Here is a 20394-nt window from a genome sequence, read left to right as displayed (position 1 = left end):
TGTGGCCCTAACCCGGCTGGGCAGGAATCAAAGGCAGGGCCCCACAGCTTTGCCTCAGCCTGAGACGAGACTGTCTCCATGCTATCACGTTGCGTTTATTCATTCGACAAATATTGAGCATCCACCAGGAGCGGCTGGGGCTCCCGCGATGAACAAAACCAGTCCCAACCTCGGGAAGCTTCCACTCCAGGCCGCAAGTTGCAGGCTTTGCCACCTAATTCCAGATTGCTCTGTCCAGCCTCGTGGGTGGTGGCAGGGCCTGTGGAGCCCCGGGGCCAGGCTGTTGGAAGGTCGGGGAACAGTGGGGAAGTCTCTCAGGCTCCCCCCACAGCGGCATCTCTGAGTGGGCCCATGGCCTGCTCTGGGCCCTTCGGCTGGCAGGACGCCCCTGGCATCACCCAGGAGAGACGGTGGTGGCAGCAGGATGGGCAGGGGCGAGCGGCAGAGTGGGAATGGTTGGGGCTCTCCATGTGACCTCCCCTGTGGGCCACACCTCGGGCCCGCACGTGTGTACCTTACCTCATATAGACGAGAAAACGGAGGCGCACAACTGTGACACGTCCACCTCGCAAGAGGCAAGGTTGGGATGAGAACTGAGATCAGACTCCAAAGGTCTGTGCCCTTAGTCCTTGGGCAAGGACACTAGAGCCAGATGTGGTTTGGCACCTGTTGGCCGACGGGGTCAATAAAATCAAACCAAACCAAACCCCGGCTGGAGGTTTCGGGCTTAGCCGTGGGGCTGGCGCTGCCACCGAGCCCTGGAACCAGCGGCCTTTGTGAGGTGGCCCTGGGGGTTGGCAGCAGTTCCATCCTTGGCGGGGGAGGGGCAGCAGAAGCCCGGGACAGGGACCCGGGTAGAAGATGGTCCTCGCCATGCTGGGGGCTCTGTACCCCAGGGCTGGGCTGAGCCTCTTCCTCCTCTACCTCATCCTGGCAGCTGCACTCCTCCGCCCCCAGCCACTGAGGTAACCCCGGGAGGGCGGGAGGGAGGGGGGCTGAGGGTCAGGGGCCCCCAGGGGCTGGGGCCTGGCGGGTGGGGGGCTCTGTTGTGCTGCCTCCCGCTCCCCTCCCCGCGGAGGGGGGCTGGCTGGCGCCACGATCCTGGGTGTCGAGGCTCACCAGTCCCCCACCCTGAGCCTTCACAGGGAGGTGGTAGTGGCCTCCAGAGCCACGGCTGAGCACCCCAACATCTCCCACAGGCCTCAGCAATCTGTTCCTGAAGAATTCTCAGCCCCTCTGGAACTCTCACAGCCACTTTCCGGCCTGGTGGATGGTAGGATCTCAGCCCTGCCCGGGGCCCTGATGGGGGACACATGCCCTAGGAGAGGGCGCCCATGACCAGCCCCGGGGTCTTGTCATCCCAAACGGCACCGTTCTGGGGTGACCTCAGCCAATTCCCCCAGCCACCCACACCCTCTTCTCTCCCTAGACTATGGGGTTCGACCCAAGCACCCCTGGCCACGAGGCCCTCGCCCCCTCCTCTCCCGGGCCCAGCAGCGCAAGCGGGACGGGCCGGACATGGCTGAGTATTACTACGACGCACACCTGTGACGGGAGCCCCTTATAAAGCTATTCTGTGCAGCAAAGGCTTGGGCTTTCCTGGCACAGACACCAGCGGGGGGCGGGGGCCAGGGGGCACGGAGACACACCCACTGCGGTCCAGACAGGAAATGGCACTTTAATAGTTGTGGCCAGGGTGGCAGGACCAAGCTGGGGCTATGGCCAAAGCAGCCAAGAGGCCCTGGCTGGCCCGGGCCAGTCGGGAAGCCTCCTTTTCCTGCCGGGACGGGGCCCTGCCGCAGCTTTCTTCTTCCCTGGCGAGGTCCCACCCGTGCCAGGGGCCAGCGTGATGGCCACCCGGAGGCCACACAAGTGACAGAGCTGGGAACAGGGACCGCACCCCCACCTGCTGCGAAGTCCTGGGGAGGTGGCTGGGCTCAGCCTGAGCTCAGGGCCTCCGGCTGGGGTTGGGAGCTGGGGGTGGGGTGGGCACTGGCGGGTGGCAGGGGCTTCGTCAAAGCAGGAGCCTTTGCCAGAAAGCCGGAGGCCCAGAAGGGGGAGTGAGGCCCAGGACGGGACAACAGGGCCCTCTGCTGCTGCAATGGACATCCTTCCTGGCCAGAGGCCTGACACCCCTCAGCCCAGCAACCCCCAACCCCCAGGCAGCCTGCTCTGTCTTCCATAGATGAATCTAGTCCCATATATTACAATAAACTGCATTTGCCTCTCCCCATAAACCCCGCCCTCCCCCACCCTCGGCCAGAGGCTCCCACTTCCCCATCCTCTGGTGGTGACGGGTGCCCCTCCTCAAGCGGTGCTGTGTCCTGTCAGCAGCCAGCTGTCCTGGCCGCGGGCCCAAGGGCCCGGGGGATGTAGAGGGCGGGGCAGCGCTGCTACTCCAGGTAGATGTCTTCCGTGGGGCACGTGTACTCCACGAACTGCTTGTAGAACTGCTGGAAAGCTCTCCTAGGAAGCAGGCAGACACACGTGACGGGAAGAACGGGCTCTCCACCCAAGGCTTTTAAACTGGAGCCTCGGAGTCCCTGGGTAGGGCTCAGGGTTCCCCCAACCGAGCTGCTTGGCTCTGTTCTCTACACACTGTGCTTCCTGGGGAAGACTTCAGTTGAAGGAAGGGCCCAACCACCAAAATGTTTGGGGGCTCCTCCAGACCCCGCAGCCCTGACACCAGGCCACGAGGTGTGGAGAGCTGTGAGGAAGACTAGGGTGCACTCCAGGGCTGGGTGCTCGGCAGGACACACACACGGACATACCCCACGGATTCTGCGAGGGCTTTGGTGGATTCCTCGGACACAAAGACATGGCAGGCAAACCGGTGGTCAGCGGGGTGCTTGGTGATGAACCCAAAGTACCTGCGGGAGGGCAGCCGTCTGTGTGAGGGTGGGACGAGGGCCCAGACACCCCCAGGCATACCCGCAGACCCTCACCCTACCGTAATGGCTCCGGGCCGCCCCCCTAGGCCTCACTCTCTGTCCCCTCCCACTTACTTGTTGTTCTTTGGATGGTATCCACAGAAAGAGATGTTTTTCAACTGGAAAAAGTGGCTACATTTATTCCCCTACGGGAGGGAGAAGAGAGGCAGGGCATCATCAGCCCGCAGGGGCCACGGGTGGGAGATCTGGTGGCGGGGCTGGGGGCCGGGGCCAGGGTGGTCACCTTGGCCTCCTGGGAATCATCAGCCTTGACGCCGATCTTCACGCCCCGCACGCTGATCTCCAGGACGCAGCTGGATGGCGGGTTAAAGTGCACGGTGAGCCGGCGGGTGGTGGCAATCTGTGGGTGAGGGACAGGAATCAGGCGCTGGGCGACCCTCTCCCTGGAAGAGGAGGGGGACTGGGCTGGGGGTGGGCGCCCCTCCAAGGGGGACAGGGAACAGGCACCTTTTGCATAGCGGCACAGAGCACGTCGTTGCCCTTGTGGTAGGGGACCTGGACCGAGCCCAAGAACTTCACCCGGAACTGGTCCACCCAGTCACTGTTTTTGGTCAGGGCTGGAAGGCAAGCGCGAAGTGAGGAGAGGAAGTGCCAGCGGAGGGGCCACCAACCCCAGATGTCCCAACTTGGCTGGGCCTAATGTCATCTCTGCGAGGGCCCTTCCTGACGGTGTGAAGTCTCCTGGCAGCGAGTCAGGGAAGGGCAGACTGGGGCCCAATGGCGAGGAGGAGAAGGACACTACCTGCCATATGTTCAGGCTCCTTGGTGACCTCGATGGCATAGTAGGCAGGAAAGACGCCCCGGGCGCCCGTGCGCATATTGTAGGCTTCGTACCAGTAGTCCTCGGCCTGGAGCTCCACCAGCAGGGGGTCATCCACCTCCAGCTCAAGTTCGTCTTCGTGTCGAGGCACAAACCTGTCCCCCACCAAGGGCACGTGAGGAATTCAGCACCAGGGCCTCCCGAGCCATCTGCTCACCACGCTGCTCTGAGGTCAGGTGGCCACAACAACAGCACTAGTTCAATAAACCCCCTTGAAGTCTCCTGAGCCTGTGATAACATTAGTTCCTAGGCGAGAGTAAGATCACACAGACGTGCACCTGCCACTGAGCTGGCGGGCTAAGGGAGGAAGTGCTCACAGCCACTCAGGGGAACACAGAGGTAACTGGGAGGGAGCACTTCCCCAGGAGGGAGGTGAGGAGTGTGCCTTGGTGTGGTCGGGCATCATCTCTGCTGGGTGCCCTCTAGGGCTCCTGCCCCCAGCCATACTAGGTGCTCCATCCCGGACCCTGGCAACGCAGCAAAGGCCACACTGCACTGACCCATCCCCTCCCATCACCCTGCTCTGAGTTCCACCACGATGGATGCCCTCCCCCTGGAGCCAAGTGGAGGGAGGAATGCCAGTGCTGGGGGCTGCGTCCAGGCCACGCAGAGATGGCAGAGGCACGGGGGTGGGGGCAGGTGGCCCCAGTGTTGCCTGGACACCCCAACCCTGCTGCTCTTACCTGAATATGGCCCGGTGTGTCTGCTCCTGCTCCTCCCCGTTGATGACACAGGAGAAGAGCCCGAAGGACTCTGCACCTGTATGAGAGGGGTGAGCTGGAGAAGAACCGTCCCACTTCCGGCTGAGGTTGCGGTGGGGGGCAGTAGCAAGTGCTCAGTCCCGATGCCCTGAGGCAGGCAGGCCAGGCCACCTTCCAGGGACACCCTCGGTCTGGCTCTCCCTTATCCCAGGTCCCCTACCACGCCTGCTGCAGACTCACTGGAGGAGCGAGAGCGGCCACTCATGAAGACGTTCAGGAACTTCTTGGAGAAGTGGACGTCGGGCTCATCGGGCGTGGAGTCCTCGGAGAGGCAGGCCGGGGGCCGTGGCCGGGGGGCCTCCTCGTATTCCTCCCCGATGGCCGACTCATAGGGTGACGAGGCAGAGGCGCAGTTGTCATAGACGGTGGCCGAGTCGCTCTCGTCGCTGTAGTCCCCGAAGCATGGCCGCAGGCTCACTAGCTCCAGCTGTGCATGCTCATCCACCACCAGCGTGTACTTGACCGAGTCGTAGGACAGGGCGCTGGTGTCCGAGCTCAGCGAGGCCCGTGGAGGCGGCGGCGGCTCCCCCAGGCTTCCCCGCCACCCTCCCCCTGGCGGCTCGGCCCGCTCCGGGGACGACAAGCAGTCGAAGCCCTCGTCCTCCTCGCTGATGGAGGGGTGCGGCCGCCCCACGGTGGAGGGGTAGGTGGCAGGGTCTGGATCGGAGCTGACGGACATCCGGCTCTCGGCCGGCGGCAGGAAGGCGGAGGTGGGCTCTGCAGGGTCCGGGGGCCTCTGCACCGGTGTCAGGTAGATCTCTTCAGTGGCCTCTAGCCGCACGTCTGCCTGATAGTGGATGCGATCTCGATGCGAGTGGCCGCGGCTACTCGGCGGGGCGGTGGGGGGGCCGCTGGGAGGGGCCATCTGCGTGGCGGTGCTGCGGCGGCAAGGGCTGTCGGTGGAGGTGCCTCGGTCCTTGGTGGTGGTGGGGCTGCTCGGGGGCGGCAGCTCATCACTCAGGCAGATGTGCTCATGTGGAGGTGTCTGCTCCCCTGGAGGGCAGGCAGGTCAGTGCTAAAGGCAGGTGGACTCGTCCCTGACTCCCAGGCCACCTGTCCCCTCCACTCAGCATGTGGGACACAGAAACCAGGGGAAGGCTCTGGGGCCAGTGCTCTCACTCCCACCCCAGCTGACTTCAGATGGGCCTGCTCCAGGCTATGGGACGGGCAGTTTACCTCAACTCGGCCAGACGGAGAGACTGCCCAGGTTTGCTCTCTGTAGGGGAAACTGAGTCAGGGCAGGTGGAGGTCCGGGTAAGGGAAAGAAGACTTACCGGTCTTCAGGGGTGATGATGACCGAGACACCCGATCCTGCCAACTGTGCTTCTTGCCCAGAGAATTATTATTCAGTGTGTCCTGTGCAGAAAACAAAAGGCCCTTGTGACAGAAGCAGTCAACAGTGCCCGGCACAGGGAGGCCCTGGCCCTGCCCCCATCAGGCCATCCCTAGGGCGTTTGCTGCACCCCCCCGCCACAAACACACACATACACACTGGCCAAGGGCCTCACCCCCAACCCTCTTCAAACAGGCAGGAGGGGTGGCAAGTCATGGCCCTCCTGGCCAGACCTACTGGCTCTGGGAAGCTGGCCAACCCTTGGGGAGATGCTCTTATCAGCCTCAGCAAAGGTGCTGATGGCCAATATGTGTGGTGGGGAGGGGGGAGGAGTGAGGGAGAAGCAAGAGCCATCTGGGGACAAAGCCAGACCCCAGTCCCAGACATGGAGGCTTTCCGTGGTAAATGCTCACTTCCAGCCAAGTCCTGGAACTCAGGAAGCTATGATCTAGGGAAGGGGCAGGGACATTCTAGGAAAAGTTGAAAAAAGGGCAAGGAAGGGTCTCCTAGCAGGTGGCCTGGGGGACCAGGATGAATCATCCACATGATGAATCAATAACATGGTTCCCCCACCCCTCCAGGAGCACATGACTGAGAAATGACAGATGTAGTTGTCAGCGGCCTGCCTTCCTGATCTCTCGGGCTGCCCACCCCACACGGTTGGTGTCCTGGGTCCCCTCTCCACCATGCCTCCAGGCAAGGCTCCCACACACACTATTTAGGCCCCCTCCCCTGGGAACACTCATAGGCTCTCGCATGCAGGAGTTTGGCTGCCAGAATCCAGCCCAGAGACTTGTGGGAAAGGGGCCGATCCTCTCCCTGCAGCCCCTGCACCCTTCACCCACAGCCCCACGTCCCGAGCCCCTCGTCTGTACCTCTCTTGACTGGGCCTGGAAGACAAAGGGCCACAGCCGGCTCTCCCCCACCCTATTCAACCCTCCTTGGCATCCAGCCACCCAGCCCAGGGGCCCTGGGCCCCCAACTCGGCCAGGCAGCTCCACCTCCCTTGTCTCTCCCCTGCCTCCGGGAATTCCCAGCTGCCCACATCTCACTCTGGCTGCGGCCTCCGACGTCCCCATCTCCTCCTCTTACCAACCCTCCATGACCTGCCCCCGCCCCGCAATGACCACTTCAGGTGCTCTCTTCTTGGGGCCCCACACCGCTAGGGGAAACCGCGCCCCAGCCTGAGGTCCGAGCTCCAAACTCCTGCAACTCGCCCTCCAAGGCCTGTCCTGTGCTCCCAAGCTCCCCCTGCTCGCCTACGACCCAGGTCCTCCCACTGTCCGCCTCCGTCCCTTCACCCCTCCAGCCTCCCCGAGGCTCCAAAGCCCGTCGGCCCGCCCCGGCCGCTCGCAGGGCAGATCCCACCTGCCCGCCTGGGGTCCCGCGCGGCCGGCAGGCCCCCTCCCACGGCCCCTCGCGCCCCTCTGGCTGCGGCCGGGCCTCCCGACTTGCTCCCCGCCCCCCGCGCCACCCCGGGGCGCCGCCCCTCCAGCCCCGCCCCACGCCGCTCGCCTCACCTGAGACCGCGGCACCTGCGGGAAGAGGTTGAGCGTGGTGGGCCGCTTGGGCCGGTACGTGTCCCCGCCGCCCTGGCCCTGGCCCTGGCCCTGGCCCTGGCCGCGGGGCGCCGGCTCCTGGCGGGGCTCGGCCTCGGGCGGCCCCGCTCCCGGCCGCCGCGCCGCGCGCTCCTCCTCGTCGTCGTCGTCCTCGGCGCCGGGAGTGTCGCCCGCCGCGTCGATCAGGTCCATCTGCAGCATCTCGGCCTGCAGCCGGCTCCCCGCGCCGCCGCCGCCCCCAGACAGCAGCCCGGCGCGCGGGGGCTGCGCGGCGCGGGCGGAGGGGCGTCAGGGGGCGGGGCCGCGCCGGGGCGGGGGCGGGGCCGAGGCCGTCGCGCACCGCCCCCCGCGCGGGCGAGTCCATTCCGCCGCCGCCGCCAGGGGGGGGGGCCGGGAGGGCGCAGGGGGCCCGGCGCGCGGGGGCTGCGCGGCGCGGGCGGAGGGGCGTCAGGGGGCGGGGCCGCGCCGGGGAGGGGGCGGGGGCGGGGCCGAGGCCGTCGCGCACCGCCCCCCGCGCGGGCGAGTCCATTCCGCCGCCGCCGCCGGGGGGGGCCGGAAGGGAGCAGGGGGCCCGGCGGGGGGGGGGCGCGAGGACGCGCGGGACCAATCCGCCGGGCGCCTTCGGTAGGCCACACCGCCCCCTCCCCGCGGTGCCCCCCTTCCGGACTCTCGGCACCCTCCCGTTCCCTTGGCAACGGCCGGTGACCTCACCGGGGTTGTAAGCCGAGCCCAGAGTGAGGTCACCGCTGTTGCCATGGGGACGCAGGGTCGCCTAGGAGTTCGGGCCCCACAAGGGATGGAGGGGGAGGTTAGTATGTGAAGGGGGCAGCGAAGGAAACTGGGGAAACAGAGAGGGGTGCTGGGGGGAGGGGCACCCGCCCCGGCCGAGGGCCCTCCAACCTGAGGCGCGCCCTCGGGCCGTCCCAAACCTCCGTAATTCCCGTCTAGCTTCCGCTCTGCCTCTGACTCCCCGGCACCCTGGACAGATCCCCCGCCCTCCAATTCCCTCCCAGCTCCCTGCCTCCCAGCTTCCCGGGGCGGGGAGGGCTCACCGGCAGGAGCGTGTGAAAGCCCCCCGGAGCTTGTCTAAGGCCCACAGGGTACCCCTCTGGCTAGTACTGCCGCCGAGACCCCGCTGGCTGCAGGGACCAGCCCTTCCAAAACTCTGCTGGTGCAGGTGGGATGAAAGGGTGGCGTGGGATTCCCAAACAGGTGTGCGGCCTTACAGAAGCTAGTCAGCGCCCTGGGACCATTCCCCACCCCTGCTGGCCGGCCTGAGCGGGGAGGATTGGGGGCGGGGGGGTGGGGGGGATTGCAGCGTTATCACCACCCCTTGGTTTCCTCTTGCCAGGCAGGGCTTATAAGATCTCTGTAACAGGCAGCAGGGGGTCACCCAGAGACAGGCACCCCACCCCACCTCACACTGCAGCTCTCCTTTGCTGACTGTCTGATACCATGTCTACGGTGGCCACACACCCTCCAGGGGGCTCCCAGGAGCTCCGGGCTCTGCAATCTGGCCTGGTGCTTTGCCTCCCATTTCCTGGTCAGTGGCCCCTTCTTCCAAGAAGACACAGGGGGATCCCTATCCGACCCAAGCTACCTAGATGCTGAGGACCTCCTGGCAGGACTCACAACTTAGGGAACAGAGAGCCATCTGTCCTATGACAAAGCCAGAGGCCAAAAGCAGTGGCAACGCCGCGTTAACCCTCCAGAGGAGCCTTTAGAAGAGCGGCCCAGGGAGGGTCTGCGGGGCGGTCTTCGGGGCGACGTGGTGTGGTTTGGTGCAATGGCAGCTGAGGGAGTGCCTTGGCTCTTTATTGCCATCCCAAAGCACTGCAGATTCCACCTGCCTCCACCCTGCTCTGCCTCAGGCCCTCTGCCAAGGCCGCTCTGGGAAGGGTTGAGGGTAGTTCTGGATCCTTTAACCCTGGCCCTAATGGCTACCGCCCTACATCTGAAGACCTCCTGCCCTCTCCCTTCTTGTGGGCAGTTGAGGGAACTGCCTCTTGCCTTAGCCCCTGGCAAAAACTACCAAAACATCCTGGTCGAGCACCCAAGATGTGTCAAGCGTTATACTGGGATGTGTTTCCTGGATGTCATTTCATTTAATGAGGACGCCATACAGACCCTGAAAGCCCTTTTGTAGATCTGGGGATGCCTTCGCTCGCGCCCTGAGCCACCCTGCCCCCCGCACCCCCCAGGGCTCCTGAGAGCCCGCTCTTACCCGCAAGGACAGAGTATCTTTACACTGCAGACTGATGCCACACTCCTCGGTGATCTCTGAGAGGTCTTCATCCTCAAACTCCTCCAAGCTGATGTCATGGGTGAGCCTGGTGAGGACAAGAAGCCAAAGTTACCAACCCAGGAGGACTACTTAGCCCACTGAAGTCTCCTAGTACTTCTTCCAAGGGGAGGGCCCCTTGAAGGCAGGTCACAGCCCCCAGAGGGAGGGAAAGGGGGAGGTTCCAGGTTACTTCAGCTCCTCCCGGCTGGGAGCTCTCCATTCTGTTGCCAACCAGGAGGCAGTGCCTAGAAGGCCCAGCTGGTCAGAGCCTCAGCTTTGCCAGAGAAGTGCCTCCCAGGGTCAAGGCAGGTGCCGAGGCCAGTTCACCCATGGAGAATGCAGAGTTGAGAAGGGACTCCAAGGGATGCCTGGAGCAGGGGGTTCCCTCATGCAATCCCTGCAGCAACAAAACCCTGAGATGCTGGCAGAGGCCCCTCCCCAGCCTCAGGAGAGTGCTCCATGCCCCCAGCCCAGGAAGGCCAATGCCTCATAAGCCCTGGGAGCAAGTGAAGGGAAATCTGGTGTCAATGTGGCGAGTTTCAGCCTGTTCCACCAGACTACACCTCCATTCTGTGTTCTCTGTTTTATCTCTTCAACCACAAAATCACTTGCCCAGCGCACAGACCCTGAACAGAAGGTTGCGAAGGGGTTGAAGAAGACCGGGGGTTGGAGCTAGGGGTGTCATGAGTTCAGGAGACAGACCAAAGCACATCAATACAACTCTAACTGGCTGTGCTAGAACCCTCTCTGCCCCATCCCCTGGGCCAGCCCTGTGCCCCCACCCTACTGCAGCAACTGTCTGCTTGTCCCCTATACCTGGCTCACCCCCAGCCCTGGGCACTCCACCTGGTTTGGTGTGGGTGGGACATTTAGGAGAATTCTGTTGGGGAAGTTGGGGCAAATTCTGAGCCTTTTCCCAAATAGGAATAGGAGACTGAGGCACAGAGCAACGGAGACCCAGGAGTCCAAGGTCACCCAGGATAGGTGGTGGCCCAACCCCCGGGGAGCTTAGGAGGCCCACACTCATGGCCTCCTGCCTCAGTCAGACCAAACAGAGCCCCAGAGCTCCATGGAGCTGCCCCCCAAATGACCCCCCTCCCCCACCGACCCCTATGCCCCCTACCAGCGCTCCCACTGATCCTCCAACCAGCTGTCATTGTCTGGGCTGGAATCCATCTTCAGCAACAGCTTCATGGAGAGCCCTGCCCGGCTGGGGGGCTGCAGGGCCCCAGGGCCACCCTCTCATGCCCAGAAGGGTTGGGAGGCCAGGGCTCAGGGCAGGGCTGGGGCCTCGGGCCTCCACCGCCTGGGCCTGCCTTTCCGCGTCCTGCCCGCTGCAGAAGCCCGGGGAGCTCATTAAAAATAGATGGGCCGGGAGGAGAGGCAGGGCCGCCGCGACCCGGGCCCCAGCCCCAGCACTTCCCAGCCCAGCCCTCGGCTGCAGGCCGCTTCCCTCCCAGCGGCTGTGGCTGTGGCGCTGAAGCCACCGTGTCGTTGCCACCTCCCCCTTGGGATCAGGTTACTGCAATCGATGCCACTGGCTCCACCTGCCCTTCCAATGCCCCTGTGGGGGCTGCGGTGGCCCCCCTCCCTGGCCCAGACTTGTAAGCAGATGGCAGAAATCTGGGATGTCTCCCCCCAAAAGCCAGCCCTGATCTGCTTTAAAGGGCCAGCGCCACATTCAGGGTGCCTGGTGGGAAGGTGGGGGGGGCTTCGGAAATTCTCCAGGGCTGGACGCCCCCACCCACACAGCCGAGCGCTCGCCCTCACACCTCCTGGGGAGGCTTCTGTGGGCCCAGGCAGCGGCCGAAGAGCAGTGGTGGGTGACCACCGCCAGGGGTAGCAGGATGCAGGACCCTCCCCTCCCAGAGCCAGCACAGCCAGGGCGAGGGGCGGGTGGCCCAGGTGCGGACCCCTCGGGCCAGGGCTGGAAGGCCAAGGCTTTTGTCCCTGCCAAGTGCCAGCCACAGAAGCTCAGCTCCAGCGGGATCCGACCAGGACCAGGGAGCTGCGCAGACCAGGTGCTCCTTGAGGCCGCTTCTGACCTGGAGCCGGGGCCTGGCAGCCTCTGGCTGGGGAAGGTGCAGTGTGGAAGCGGGGGCAGGTGGGGGGTGGGGGGCGGGTGGTGGCGCTGGGCCGGCCCAGAAGCCAGAGCGGCCCAGCTGCCTGACCAGTGCCGCACAGCATCTCGGGCCCGGGGAGGAGAATCGGGCCCCACGGAAGTGGTCACTACACCCCGGCTGCCTGGACAGGGTCTCCGCCGGCACCAGAGAGCCGCAGGGCCACTGGCATCCCACCCAGAGGTGCCCTCTGGTGCCCCCTGCTCTGCCACTAGTCCTTGCACACGTGCGCACCTCCTCTTCCTCCTCTTCCTCTGCCGGTCCAGCCCAGCTCCTGCCTCTGCAGCCCCAGGCCTCCCCGATGGCCCGCTCAGCTCCGTGTCCCCACGCCGGAAGCACCCCACCCATCCACCATCAGGCAAAGCTGCCAGAAACACCACCCTTTTGCCTCCCACTCCAAACTCCCTAAGGTTCCCTGCTAGTGGCAGACTCCTTGGCTTGGCATTCAAGGCCTCCAGCTCTGTGTGTGACGGCCTGCCCCTCCTGCACCCGCCTCCCCAGCTGTCCAGTGTTCCGTTGGGGCACCTGGCAGGCTTCTCAACCCAGGCTTGCTGGAAGAAGGCCTGGTTAAGCCCACTCCTCCAGAAAGCCCTCCTGCTTCCCTGTGCCAGTGCCTTATAGCCCTGGCAACACTGCCCGGTCCCCATCATTCCGGCCTTGGGTGTCACCATCTGCATGGATGCAAGGCAGTGTGGTGGGACAGACAGGCCCGGGCCTCCATCAGACACCCCACCAAGATACCAAGCCACTCCAAAGGTGGATGGGGCTCCCGTCACCTGCCCTTGTACCCAGCGGGTGATGCGTGCAGGTCCCCCCCCTCCCAGCTCCATGTGGACTGTATGCTCCTGGAGGCTAGAGCTGGTGAGGTCGTCTTGCACACACGGGGCACGCGGTACACGCCTGCTAGACGTTTGTCAGGGGACATCCTTAGCGTGTCGACCTGCTCCTCTCAAACCGAGGTGTTCAGGGCAGGCCTGCATGCAGGGGAGCTTTCTCTGCTCATCTCTATGCACTCCACAGTGCCCTGCATCCCACCTCCCAGGACGGCAGGGGTGGGGGGCAGGTGGGGACAGCTGTAGCCTCTTCACAGCTAAGGGCACCGAGGTTAACCGGGCAGTGGGGGGAAAGCGCGGAGCTGGGCTGGAAAGCCTGCACTGGTTTCCAGATCCAGCGGGGTGGGTGAACGCACTTTCTTTTAACTGACTTTTTTCTCATAAGTGAGGCAGGATGGCACGAGTTGCGGGTTCAAATCCTGACTCCTTCCCTGAGGAGGAGCAGCCTCTCCATCTCCTAAGCAGCTGCCTCGCCCCGGCCGCCAACCTCTCCGTGCTCTGCATCTCCTTCAATCCTCACTACAACCTGGCGAGACAGTCTTGTTTTGCCCATTTTCCAGATGAGGAACCCTAAGGCTCAGACGGCAGCTGCCATGGGTCTGTGGCTCCCCTATATATAACATGAGGCGACCTACACCTGCCCACCCACCTCGAGGGCGCCTCGGGGATTAACAGGATGGGCTGGTTGTGAACTGCAGAGTGCTGTGAGGGGGTCACAGCCAAAGAACAAGGGGATGGACTGGTCAAGCGGTCCCCTTTGCAAGTCGCCCCCCAACCCACCCTGGCTCTGCCCTGAGCTCCTGTTTCTCTAGGCACTGGATGTTCTGGGTCTGGTGGGAGGAGGGGTGGGGGGGAGCGGGAGGGAGGCTTGTTGGGGGGAAAGTTTCATAGACCCTGGGGCCCTTAGGCTCAAGGAAGGCAACTGCAGGGAGGAAGGGAGGAGGAAGGAGAAGCTGGAGGGGAGGAGGGAGAGAGGTCCTCTTCTGATCCCACAGGCCCACCTGTGCCCCGAGACTGGAGCCCTGAGCACCGGGAGGCCACCTCAAGCTGAGTCACACCGCCTGTGCAGGTCGGCATCCCTGACCTCCAGATCGGGAGGCCTCAGCGGCTTCGCTTTCAGAGGCAGCCCGTCCGTCCGTCAGACCTGCCTGCCCGCTCGGGTCTCATCTGTGTTAACATTTGGTGGCTCTGTGTCGTGAGTCTACTCTCCTGAGACCTCCCTCACCTTTGGGGTCTATTTGAGACCCCCTCTCCCTGCATGAACCTTCAGGAGCCCCAGTCCTTCCTTCTGGCCATGCTGGCTCCTCCCAGAGCTCTGAACATGCTGCCCCCGCCCACCGCCCCGTGCTCCCCACCTCTTCCTGCCACAAGCTCTCCAAAATAAATACGCCTTCATGCTCTCATGCTTATTACGTGTCCTCTTCCCTTCCACATGCTGTCACGTCTCCCTGCTATCCCTGGGCCACCGACGGCAGCCCAGCCCTCTCCAATCTGCCGTTTCAGCCCCAGAGCGGGCTGAGTTAGGAGTGTGTGCAAAGTAAGGGTTAAGTGGCAAAGCGCTGAGGCTTTAGCTGAGCAAGGCCAAACCTGAGCCAGGCATTTGGCTGTCCAGAGGCCGCTCTGGCCTTCCCGTTCCCGGCTCTCTGGAAGGGAGGTAAGGAGGCCAGCTGAGTGACCTTGGGTCCTGGCCGTGGTGCCCCACGGGCCCCTCTCATGACAGAGAGCATCTGTGGTTCAAGTGTCCAGCTTGTCCCTCTGCCACCCTGTGAGTGCTGAGCAAAGAGGTGGCTCCCAGTGGGTTCTCCACTAGGCAGGCTCCCCATTTCCCTCTGGCCCCCCTACAGGACATCCTCCCCTGGGCAGCCAACAGCAACACCTAACACGCAAATCTGGTCTGGTCACCCCTGCCCAGCTCAGAATCCCTTAGTAGCTCCCCCTGGCCCTGAGGGAAATTCCCTGTGGCCTGAAGGCTCAGTAGGCCCTCTGCTACCCTGGGGTGTCATCGCTCCCCTGCCCTGCCTACCCCCCTCCAACTCTCTCGGCTCCGGCCCCACGGCTCTCCCAAAGCCTTCCATGACTTCCCTGCCCAGGCCAGACAGCCCTGCTACGGGCTCTCTTCGGCCCACCTGCTGGTGTTTCTGGATCACTGTGATTGTACCTCTGGGTTCTGCGACCAGTGAGGGCTCCCAGTAGAGGCCGTGGGACCATGTCTGTCTTGATCAACGTGGTGCCTGGTAGGTACTTCATAAATGCTGACAGAATGAACCACTGGTCTTTCTAGATTTTCCCCGTGGAATTCTCTAGGTCAGCTGCCCTTCCAACCCCTACTTTCTGTCCCCACCTGTGTCAGAACCTGGGGTAGAACGTACAGGTGACTGGGAAGCTGGTGCTGCTGGGGACCGGGGTCGCCAGGGTCGGGGGAGCCCTCAGACCTCTCTCTGCATCCCGCCCTCAGCTCTGAGTGGACGCTGGGTCAGGCCAGGGCGATCCCTCCGGTTTCTACCTCTCCTTCCCTGGCCGTGTCCACACTGGAGTCCTTGCCGGTGAAAAACGGAGTCCAAGCCCGGAAACAAGTCCTGAGGGCCCATCCCTACTTGGGGTTATAACGGGTCTGGTGTGTTGAAAGTGCTCGGAGCTGTGGGATCCAGTGATTTTGGTTTTTGAAAAGCTGCCCTGAGAAAACAATCCCACGTGGGGAACCTTTATGCACAAGGACACGTCTTCCATGTAACCACTGACAACACAGAACAACCAAACAGCTCAGCGTGGGGCTGGCCGGCCGGACTGTGCAGGGACGGAAGGTTACAGGGTCTCTCGGGTGACAGGATGCGGCCTGGGCGCGAACACGCAAGGGGGCAACTTGCCGATGGAGCAATCGTGGGCCTGCGGGTGGAATAGCGTGCAGGATGCCGTGGGCTCTGGGGAGATCGGTCTCCTCTGCTGCCCGAGAACCTGGCAGGACAGGTCGTACCAGCCTGGTGCCAGGCTGCCACTGGGCCCGGGCTGCTGGCCTGGCGTGGGCTCTCCTGAGGGCCGGGCCCTCGCTGTCCCCTGGGCAACGACTCCCAACCCTGGTTCGATCATGCACAGGGCCCGAGCCCGGGGACCACCACCCCCCCCCCCCCCCGGGATACCCGAGGCAGGAAGGAGGGCGGAAGGCGCAGGAGTGAAGTACCACGCTGGCAGCTCCCTGGGCCACAGTGGGCAGGCCCAAGTCGGGGCTGCTGGAGACTTTGTCAATAAAAATACAAGAGGGGGGCCGGGGACAGAGATCATGACCTAGAATGGGTAAGAGCCCCTAAGCAGGGCTAGTGGCGGTGACCCCATTTTGTAGGATCCATGGTGCGGGGAGCCCAAGCCAAGAACCCTGAGACCGACTTCAAGGCTCGGACATCAAAGAAGTGGTGGTGGTGGTGGTGGGGCACCCTGCCGTGGCCCTGTCCCAGCAAGTGAGGCAGGTCAACGCCGCGTCCCCACACTGGGGGTTCACTGGGTTGGGGGGCTGCCCAGGGCCTAGGGTGGGGGAGGGCGGCTCCAGCAGCAACAGCTTTGCGGTCACCCCGCAGAAACGGGGCTGCTGGAACCTGCGGCCGGCTCCCTGCTCTCTGCTGCCCCTGGGTAGGAATGTTCTGAGGCCCCGGTGGGGCTCTCTAAGCTGGGCCACCCCGCATCTGTGGTCTGGCCCCACCCTCTCCAGGGGCCCCAGGCACCCCCCCCAATGCCCTGCCTGAATGCTCCAGTGGGTCCCCAGGGGAGGGTCACCCTCTGCAAACTCAGGAGGTCTCCTCCTAAATTTGCCTCCATGCCCGCTAAGCCTCTCATGGCCCACAGAGTGTCCCATCCCCAAGGGGCCCAACACCAACACCCGGACAAGTGGGTGAAACCAGCCCCCCAGTCTTCCTCATGTCCCCTCCTGTCCCCCCCCCCCCCCCCGGTCCCAGGCAGGAGGGCCCAGCGACCCTCCTGAGACAGCGATCCAGGGCTGCCCTTCCTGCTGAAGCCCTGCCGCCTCCGACGGGGCGGGGTGCTGGGCCTCTGACCGCCCCCGCTGGCCGCTCTGGCCAGCCCTCGTCTGTCTGTCCATGTCCCCTCTACACGGCCACCTGCATGATGGTCAGGCCGTGCCTGCGCCTGCGGAGCAGCTGACCAGGGAGGCCACCAAAGTGCAAAGTCGAGTGAGCGAAGGAACAGCCACATGTGTACCGTCCTGGGGGGAGAATAATGAGGAGCTCTCTGCGCCCCTCTTGATGGCCACAGCTTCATCCGCAAGGCAGCAGGGCGACATAAAAGCTACGCCATCCGGGCAGCCAGGAGGCCCAGGGTCTCCCACTCGCCCTCTCCTGCGCCCCCCTCAGTTAAAGGGGAGGGGTGGCGAGGAGGAGGAGGTGTCTGAGGTCCCCTCATCCACGGCTCTCCTCCCACGTGTCCAGGGCGGGCTGCCCGCTGGACTGCCCATGGGCACCCGGCGTCGCCCCACAGGGACCGTCCCACTGTCCCTCCCCTTTATCCCACCCACCCAGCTCAGTGTATGCGTTGGGTACGTTTCTAAAGTCTCTTTTCTGGAGTTTTCCTTAAAATGAACAGGTATCACTTGAGTTTTAAATTCGCTTGTCTAATTTTGTAAGTTACAGAAGTGACCTATGCTCCTTGCAGAAATAAGATGTCAAATGATCATAGAAGTGCGTAAAATAAGTGAAATCCCTCCCCCGATACCACATCTGGAGGTAACTACAGGTACCTGGATGGAGCATTTCTACAATCAGAAGGGGGAGCTAAGAAGGAACACCTGTCTATTTAAACCAACCAGCAGCAAACAAATGCTCCCTCTCCGGCTTCCACGTCCACCCTGTGCTTACTCCCTGCACAACACCCCCCACTATTCCAGAGCTCCCTCTTTTCAGGGTGGCCCTGAAATCAGACTGCCTGCATTCAGCCCCCACCTCTGCCACCCTAGCCTCTGCCTGCCTCCGTTTCTTCATCTGCAAAGTGGGGATAATAGTAACGCTCTGTTTATACAGCCCTGGTGAGGATGCTCTTGCGTAGAAAGCCCTTGGGAGGGTGCTGGGCAAAGTGAGCGCCTCCCCGGGGCCAGCGTCCCCCCCACCCCCTTATCCTCTGACAACAGGCACTGTTATGCTCTGAGCTCCAGGAGGACAGCGCACAACTGATCCTTCATAATAACCCAGTACGGCATTACTGAGCACCTACTCTGTGCCGGGCACTGGGCAAGCCGAAGTCTAGGGACTGCCTCCTATGCCTTCTAGAAGCTGACAGCAGTGCTGGGGGTACACACACAGTAACAACCACAGCCCTGCGTGAACGCAGCTCTCCGCAGCCCTTGAAACACTCAACACGTGTCCCATCCAAGTCCCAGGACTGTCCTGAGCAGGAGCCAACAGTCTTGGGGCACACAGCTAAGGAGGCTGAGCCAGCCTGCACACCCAGGCCAGTCGGATCCATGACCGTGAGAGAGCGGCAACACCCAGGGTTATTCCGAGCTGGGTGAGGGGCCAGGCGAGGCAGGACAAGGGAAAGGTCAGCGGGGGCTGCTGGAGCAGGCAGGGCAGGCCACGTGGGGCCAGAGACACTGCCCTTATTATTTCCAGAAGCTGCCCTTGTCCCCATGGCCAGGCCATGGTGTCCTGGAGGGCTGGCCCACGCCTTGGCCGTGGCGCACTGCTGTTCTCGCCCACCTGGCCCAGAGTGCATACTCACTGGCTGGCGTCCACCTCATCAGTCCCTCTCACTAAAGCATCCACGATAACCTGCCTGCCAGGGGAGGGCACTGTCACCTGGGGGTCTGGGAGCAGGTGGAGGGAGGCAAAGCTGTCCTCCGGGCCACAGACAGGGCCTGGCGACCGAGTGGACTGAACACCCAGAGACAGCCCGAGGCTCTGACTTCCACGGGGTCCTCAGGCAAACCACTGCCTTGCTGAACCTCGATCTTGTCATCTATAAAATGGGCAGACCGACCCCCACGGCCATGAGGGTAAACGAGCCTGCCCCTGGGAAAGCTCTGAGCAGTGATGAGCTATATAAATGCTCACCAGCATGGAGGGCAGACACTTGTTGAGCACCGACTTGATGCACACGAAGGAATCAATATTAGCTCACCTGTCAGATGGGACTGTCAGGTCGCTCAGCTAGCAAGTGGTGGAGCTTGAATTTGAACCCAGGTCCCTCTCAGCTGTTCCACTGCAGAGGGGCCTCCCGGCAGGAAGGCAATTATTTCCCTCTTGGCAGCGTGTCATGCCAGGGGAAACTGGTCTCAGACCTCAGCCTCATTATTCAAGAGGCACCAATCACAAAGGCCCCAGCCCCGGAGCCCTCACACTTGGCCTCCTCCATCTGGTCCCCTCCCTCTGGTCTTCCCAGCTTCTCAGCTCAGGGCCTCAAGGGAAGTTTCTACTGCTGCTGATGCCATTAGAGATCCTCAGGGGTTCCTACCCACCTGAGGGCCAGGGAGCCAGCAACCCCTTGGTCAGAGAGGGGCTGGCGCCAGAGCCCAGCTGGGGCCCGGCTGGGGTGGGGGGCCCAGGAGAGGGGAAGGCGCCGGCTCATTAGATGGAGAAACAATGGGTTATGTCTAGGCCTCCTCCTAGGCTCTGGAGCAGTTACACTGTCTTCTTCCTCCTCTCCAAATGGGGCCAGGATTATGGTGGAGGGATATCCATCCCTTGCCCGCAACACCCACTGCCGCTTCCCTAAAATCCACCTCCCAATTGCCTAATAGCAGATAACCGGCAGAGAGGGGGGAGAAAGGGAGCTCAGACCACGGTCCTGGGTACCTGCTCCAGCAGGGAAACCTTCCACCCAGTGTCCTTGGCTACTCCTGGGTTGTCCAAACCAGACTCCCTCAACCAAAGCTGGGCGTAGTGTCTCCTGAATGGGTGCCTTCCACACCTGCACACACCTGACCAGGTCAGTGCTTGCCCACCCAAGTCCACAGAGGGTCCTGACCATGCCAGTCCTGGGAGTTAGGCCCTCTGACCAGACAGGGCTGGGGGAGGGGCCCACGACTTCCTCCTTCCAGCACCAAGGTTGTCAGTTGCCCCAAGAAACTGGGAGCCACGAGGCACCCCATCCCCGCACCCATCTCTATTCAGAACCCTGTGGACTGGGCAGAAGCAAAGCATTAGCCTGCCTGCCTGCCTCCTCCGGTGTCTCAATCCGGACCCCAGGCCCTGCCGCAGTCCCCAAGTGGGGGAGAAGGCGGCCTCTGCGCCCCCTCCTCCAATCCCCTCTAGAACCTCCTAGCCTAGGGCGCGGAATGGCGGAGGGAGCCGCACCGTGGGCTCTGCAGCGGCTATCAGGCTGGACGGGAGGCTGAGGGGGTTTCTGGGGACCCTGCCCAGGGAGGAGACCCCTCCCCGCGCAGCCCCTGCGTCCCGCGGGGTCGGGGCGTGCGTGTTGGGGGCTGGGGGCGGCGGGGGCCGGCGCAGGTTACCCGGGCCGAAGGGCGGGGCGCGGCGGCCGGGGACGCTCACCTGAAATTGGGCGGCGACGCGATGTGCAGCCCCAGGAACGGGGAGGCGGCGGGCGGGGACGCGGCCCCCCCGCCCAGGCCGCCGCTCTCTCGCTCCGCCATTCCCCGGCACAGCCCTGGCCATCCGGGCGGAGCGCGGCGCAGAGGCGGCGGCGGAGGGGAAGAGCGGGCGCGCGGGGAGGCCGCCGCCGCGGGGCTCGGGCTGGGGCGGGCGCGGCGGGCGCACCTGCGCAGGGCAGGGCGCGGC

At 63.6% G+C, this 20394-nt stretch overlaps 2 protein-coding genes across 3 annotated transcripts; one reads left to right on the top strand and one right to left on the bottom strand.

Annotated features, from left to right (window-relative positions):
- Window positions 1–75: 75 nt before the first annotated feature.
- MAPK8IP1 (mitogen-activated protein kinase 8 interacting protein 1) lies at window positions 76–20394 on the bottom strand. Of its 2 annotated transcripts, none has more exons than XM_072758826.1 (12): window positions 20149–20394; window positions 9649–9754; window positions 7386–7688; window positions 5807–5888; window positions 4713–5525; window positions 4455–4530; window positions 3694–3866; window positions 3399–3508; window positions 3175–3291; window positions 3006–3076; window positions 2772–2870; window positions 76–2466 (listed from the first exon to the last, which is right to left on the bottom strand). In XM_072758826.1, the coding sequence occupies exons 1-12, from the start codon at window positions 20247–20249 to the stop codon at window positions 2394–2396; spliced, it is 2124 nt and encodes a 707-aa protein (XP_072614927.1). In that variant the 5' UTR covers window positions 20250–20394; the 3' UTR covers window positions 76–2393. The 2 variants fall into 2 exon arrangements, with proteins under 2 accessions (XP_072614927.1, XP_072614926.1); XM_072758825.1 differs by lacking the exon at window positions 20149–20394 and adding an exon at window positions 10832–11304.
- On the top strand, window positions 862–1551 carry FREY1 (Frey regulator of sperm-oocyte fusion 1). The gene is made up of 3 exons (XM_026004126.2): window positions 862–965; window positions 1200–1273; window positions 1430–1551. Exons 1-3 carry the CDS (start codon window positions 862–864, stop codon window positions 1549–1551), a joined length of 300 nt encoding a protein of 99 aa, XP_025859911.1.

This window comes from Vulpes vulpes, chromosome 5, assembly GCF_048418805.1.
Source record: "Vulpes vulpes isolate BD-2025 chromosome 5, VulVul3, whole genome shotgun sequence".
Taxonomy (NCBI): Eukaryota; Metazoa; Chordata; class Mammalia; order Carnivora; family Canidae; genus Vulpes; species Vulpes vulpes.
Note: the sequence above shows the minus strand (reverse complement) of the source record. Positions and strands in the feature narration are given on the sequence as shown.

Bases quoted from the DNA above. Each gene is read 5' to 3' on its own strand.
- FREY1 (XM_026004126.2), top strand. From the start codon at position 862: ATGGTCCTCGCCATGCTGGGGGCTCTGTACCCCAGGGCTGGGCTGAGC. The intron at 966-1,199 runs GTAACCCCGGGA...CATCTCCCACAG, and splicing joins CTCCGCCCCCAGCCACTGAG to GCCTCAGCAATCTGTTCCTG. The intron at 1,274-1,429 runs GTAGGATCTCAG...TTCTCTCCCTAG, and splicing joins ACTTTCCGGCCTGGTGGATG to ACTATGGGGTTCGACCCAAG.
- MAPK8IP1 (XM_072758826.1), bottom strand. From the start codon at position 20,249: ATGGCGGAGCGAGAGAGCGGCGGCCTGGGCGGGGGGGCCGCGTCCCCG. The intron at 9,755-20,148 runs GTGAGCGTCCCC...TGTCCTCACCAG, and splicing joins GCGTCGCCGCCCAATTTCAG to GCTCACCCATGACATCAGCT. The intron at 5,889-7,385 runs GTGAGGCGAGCG...TTTTCTGCACAG, and splicing joins CGCAGGTGCCGCGGTCTCAG to GACACACTGAATAATAATTC.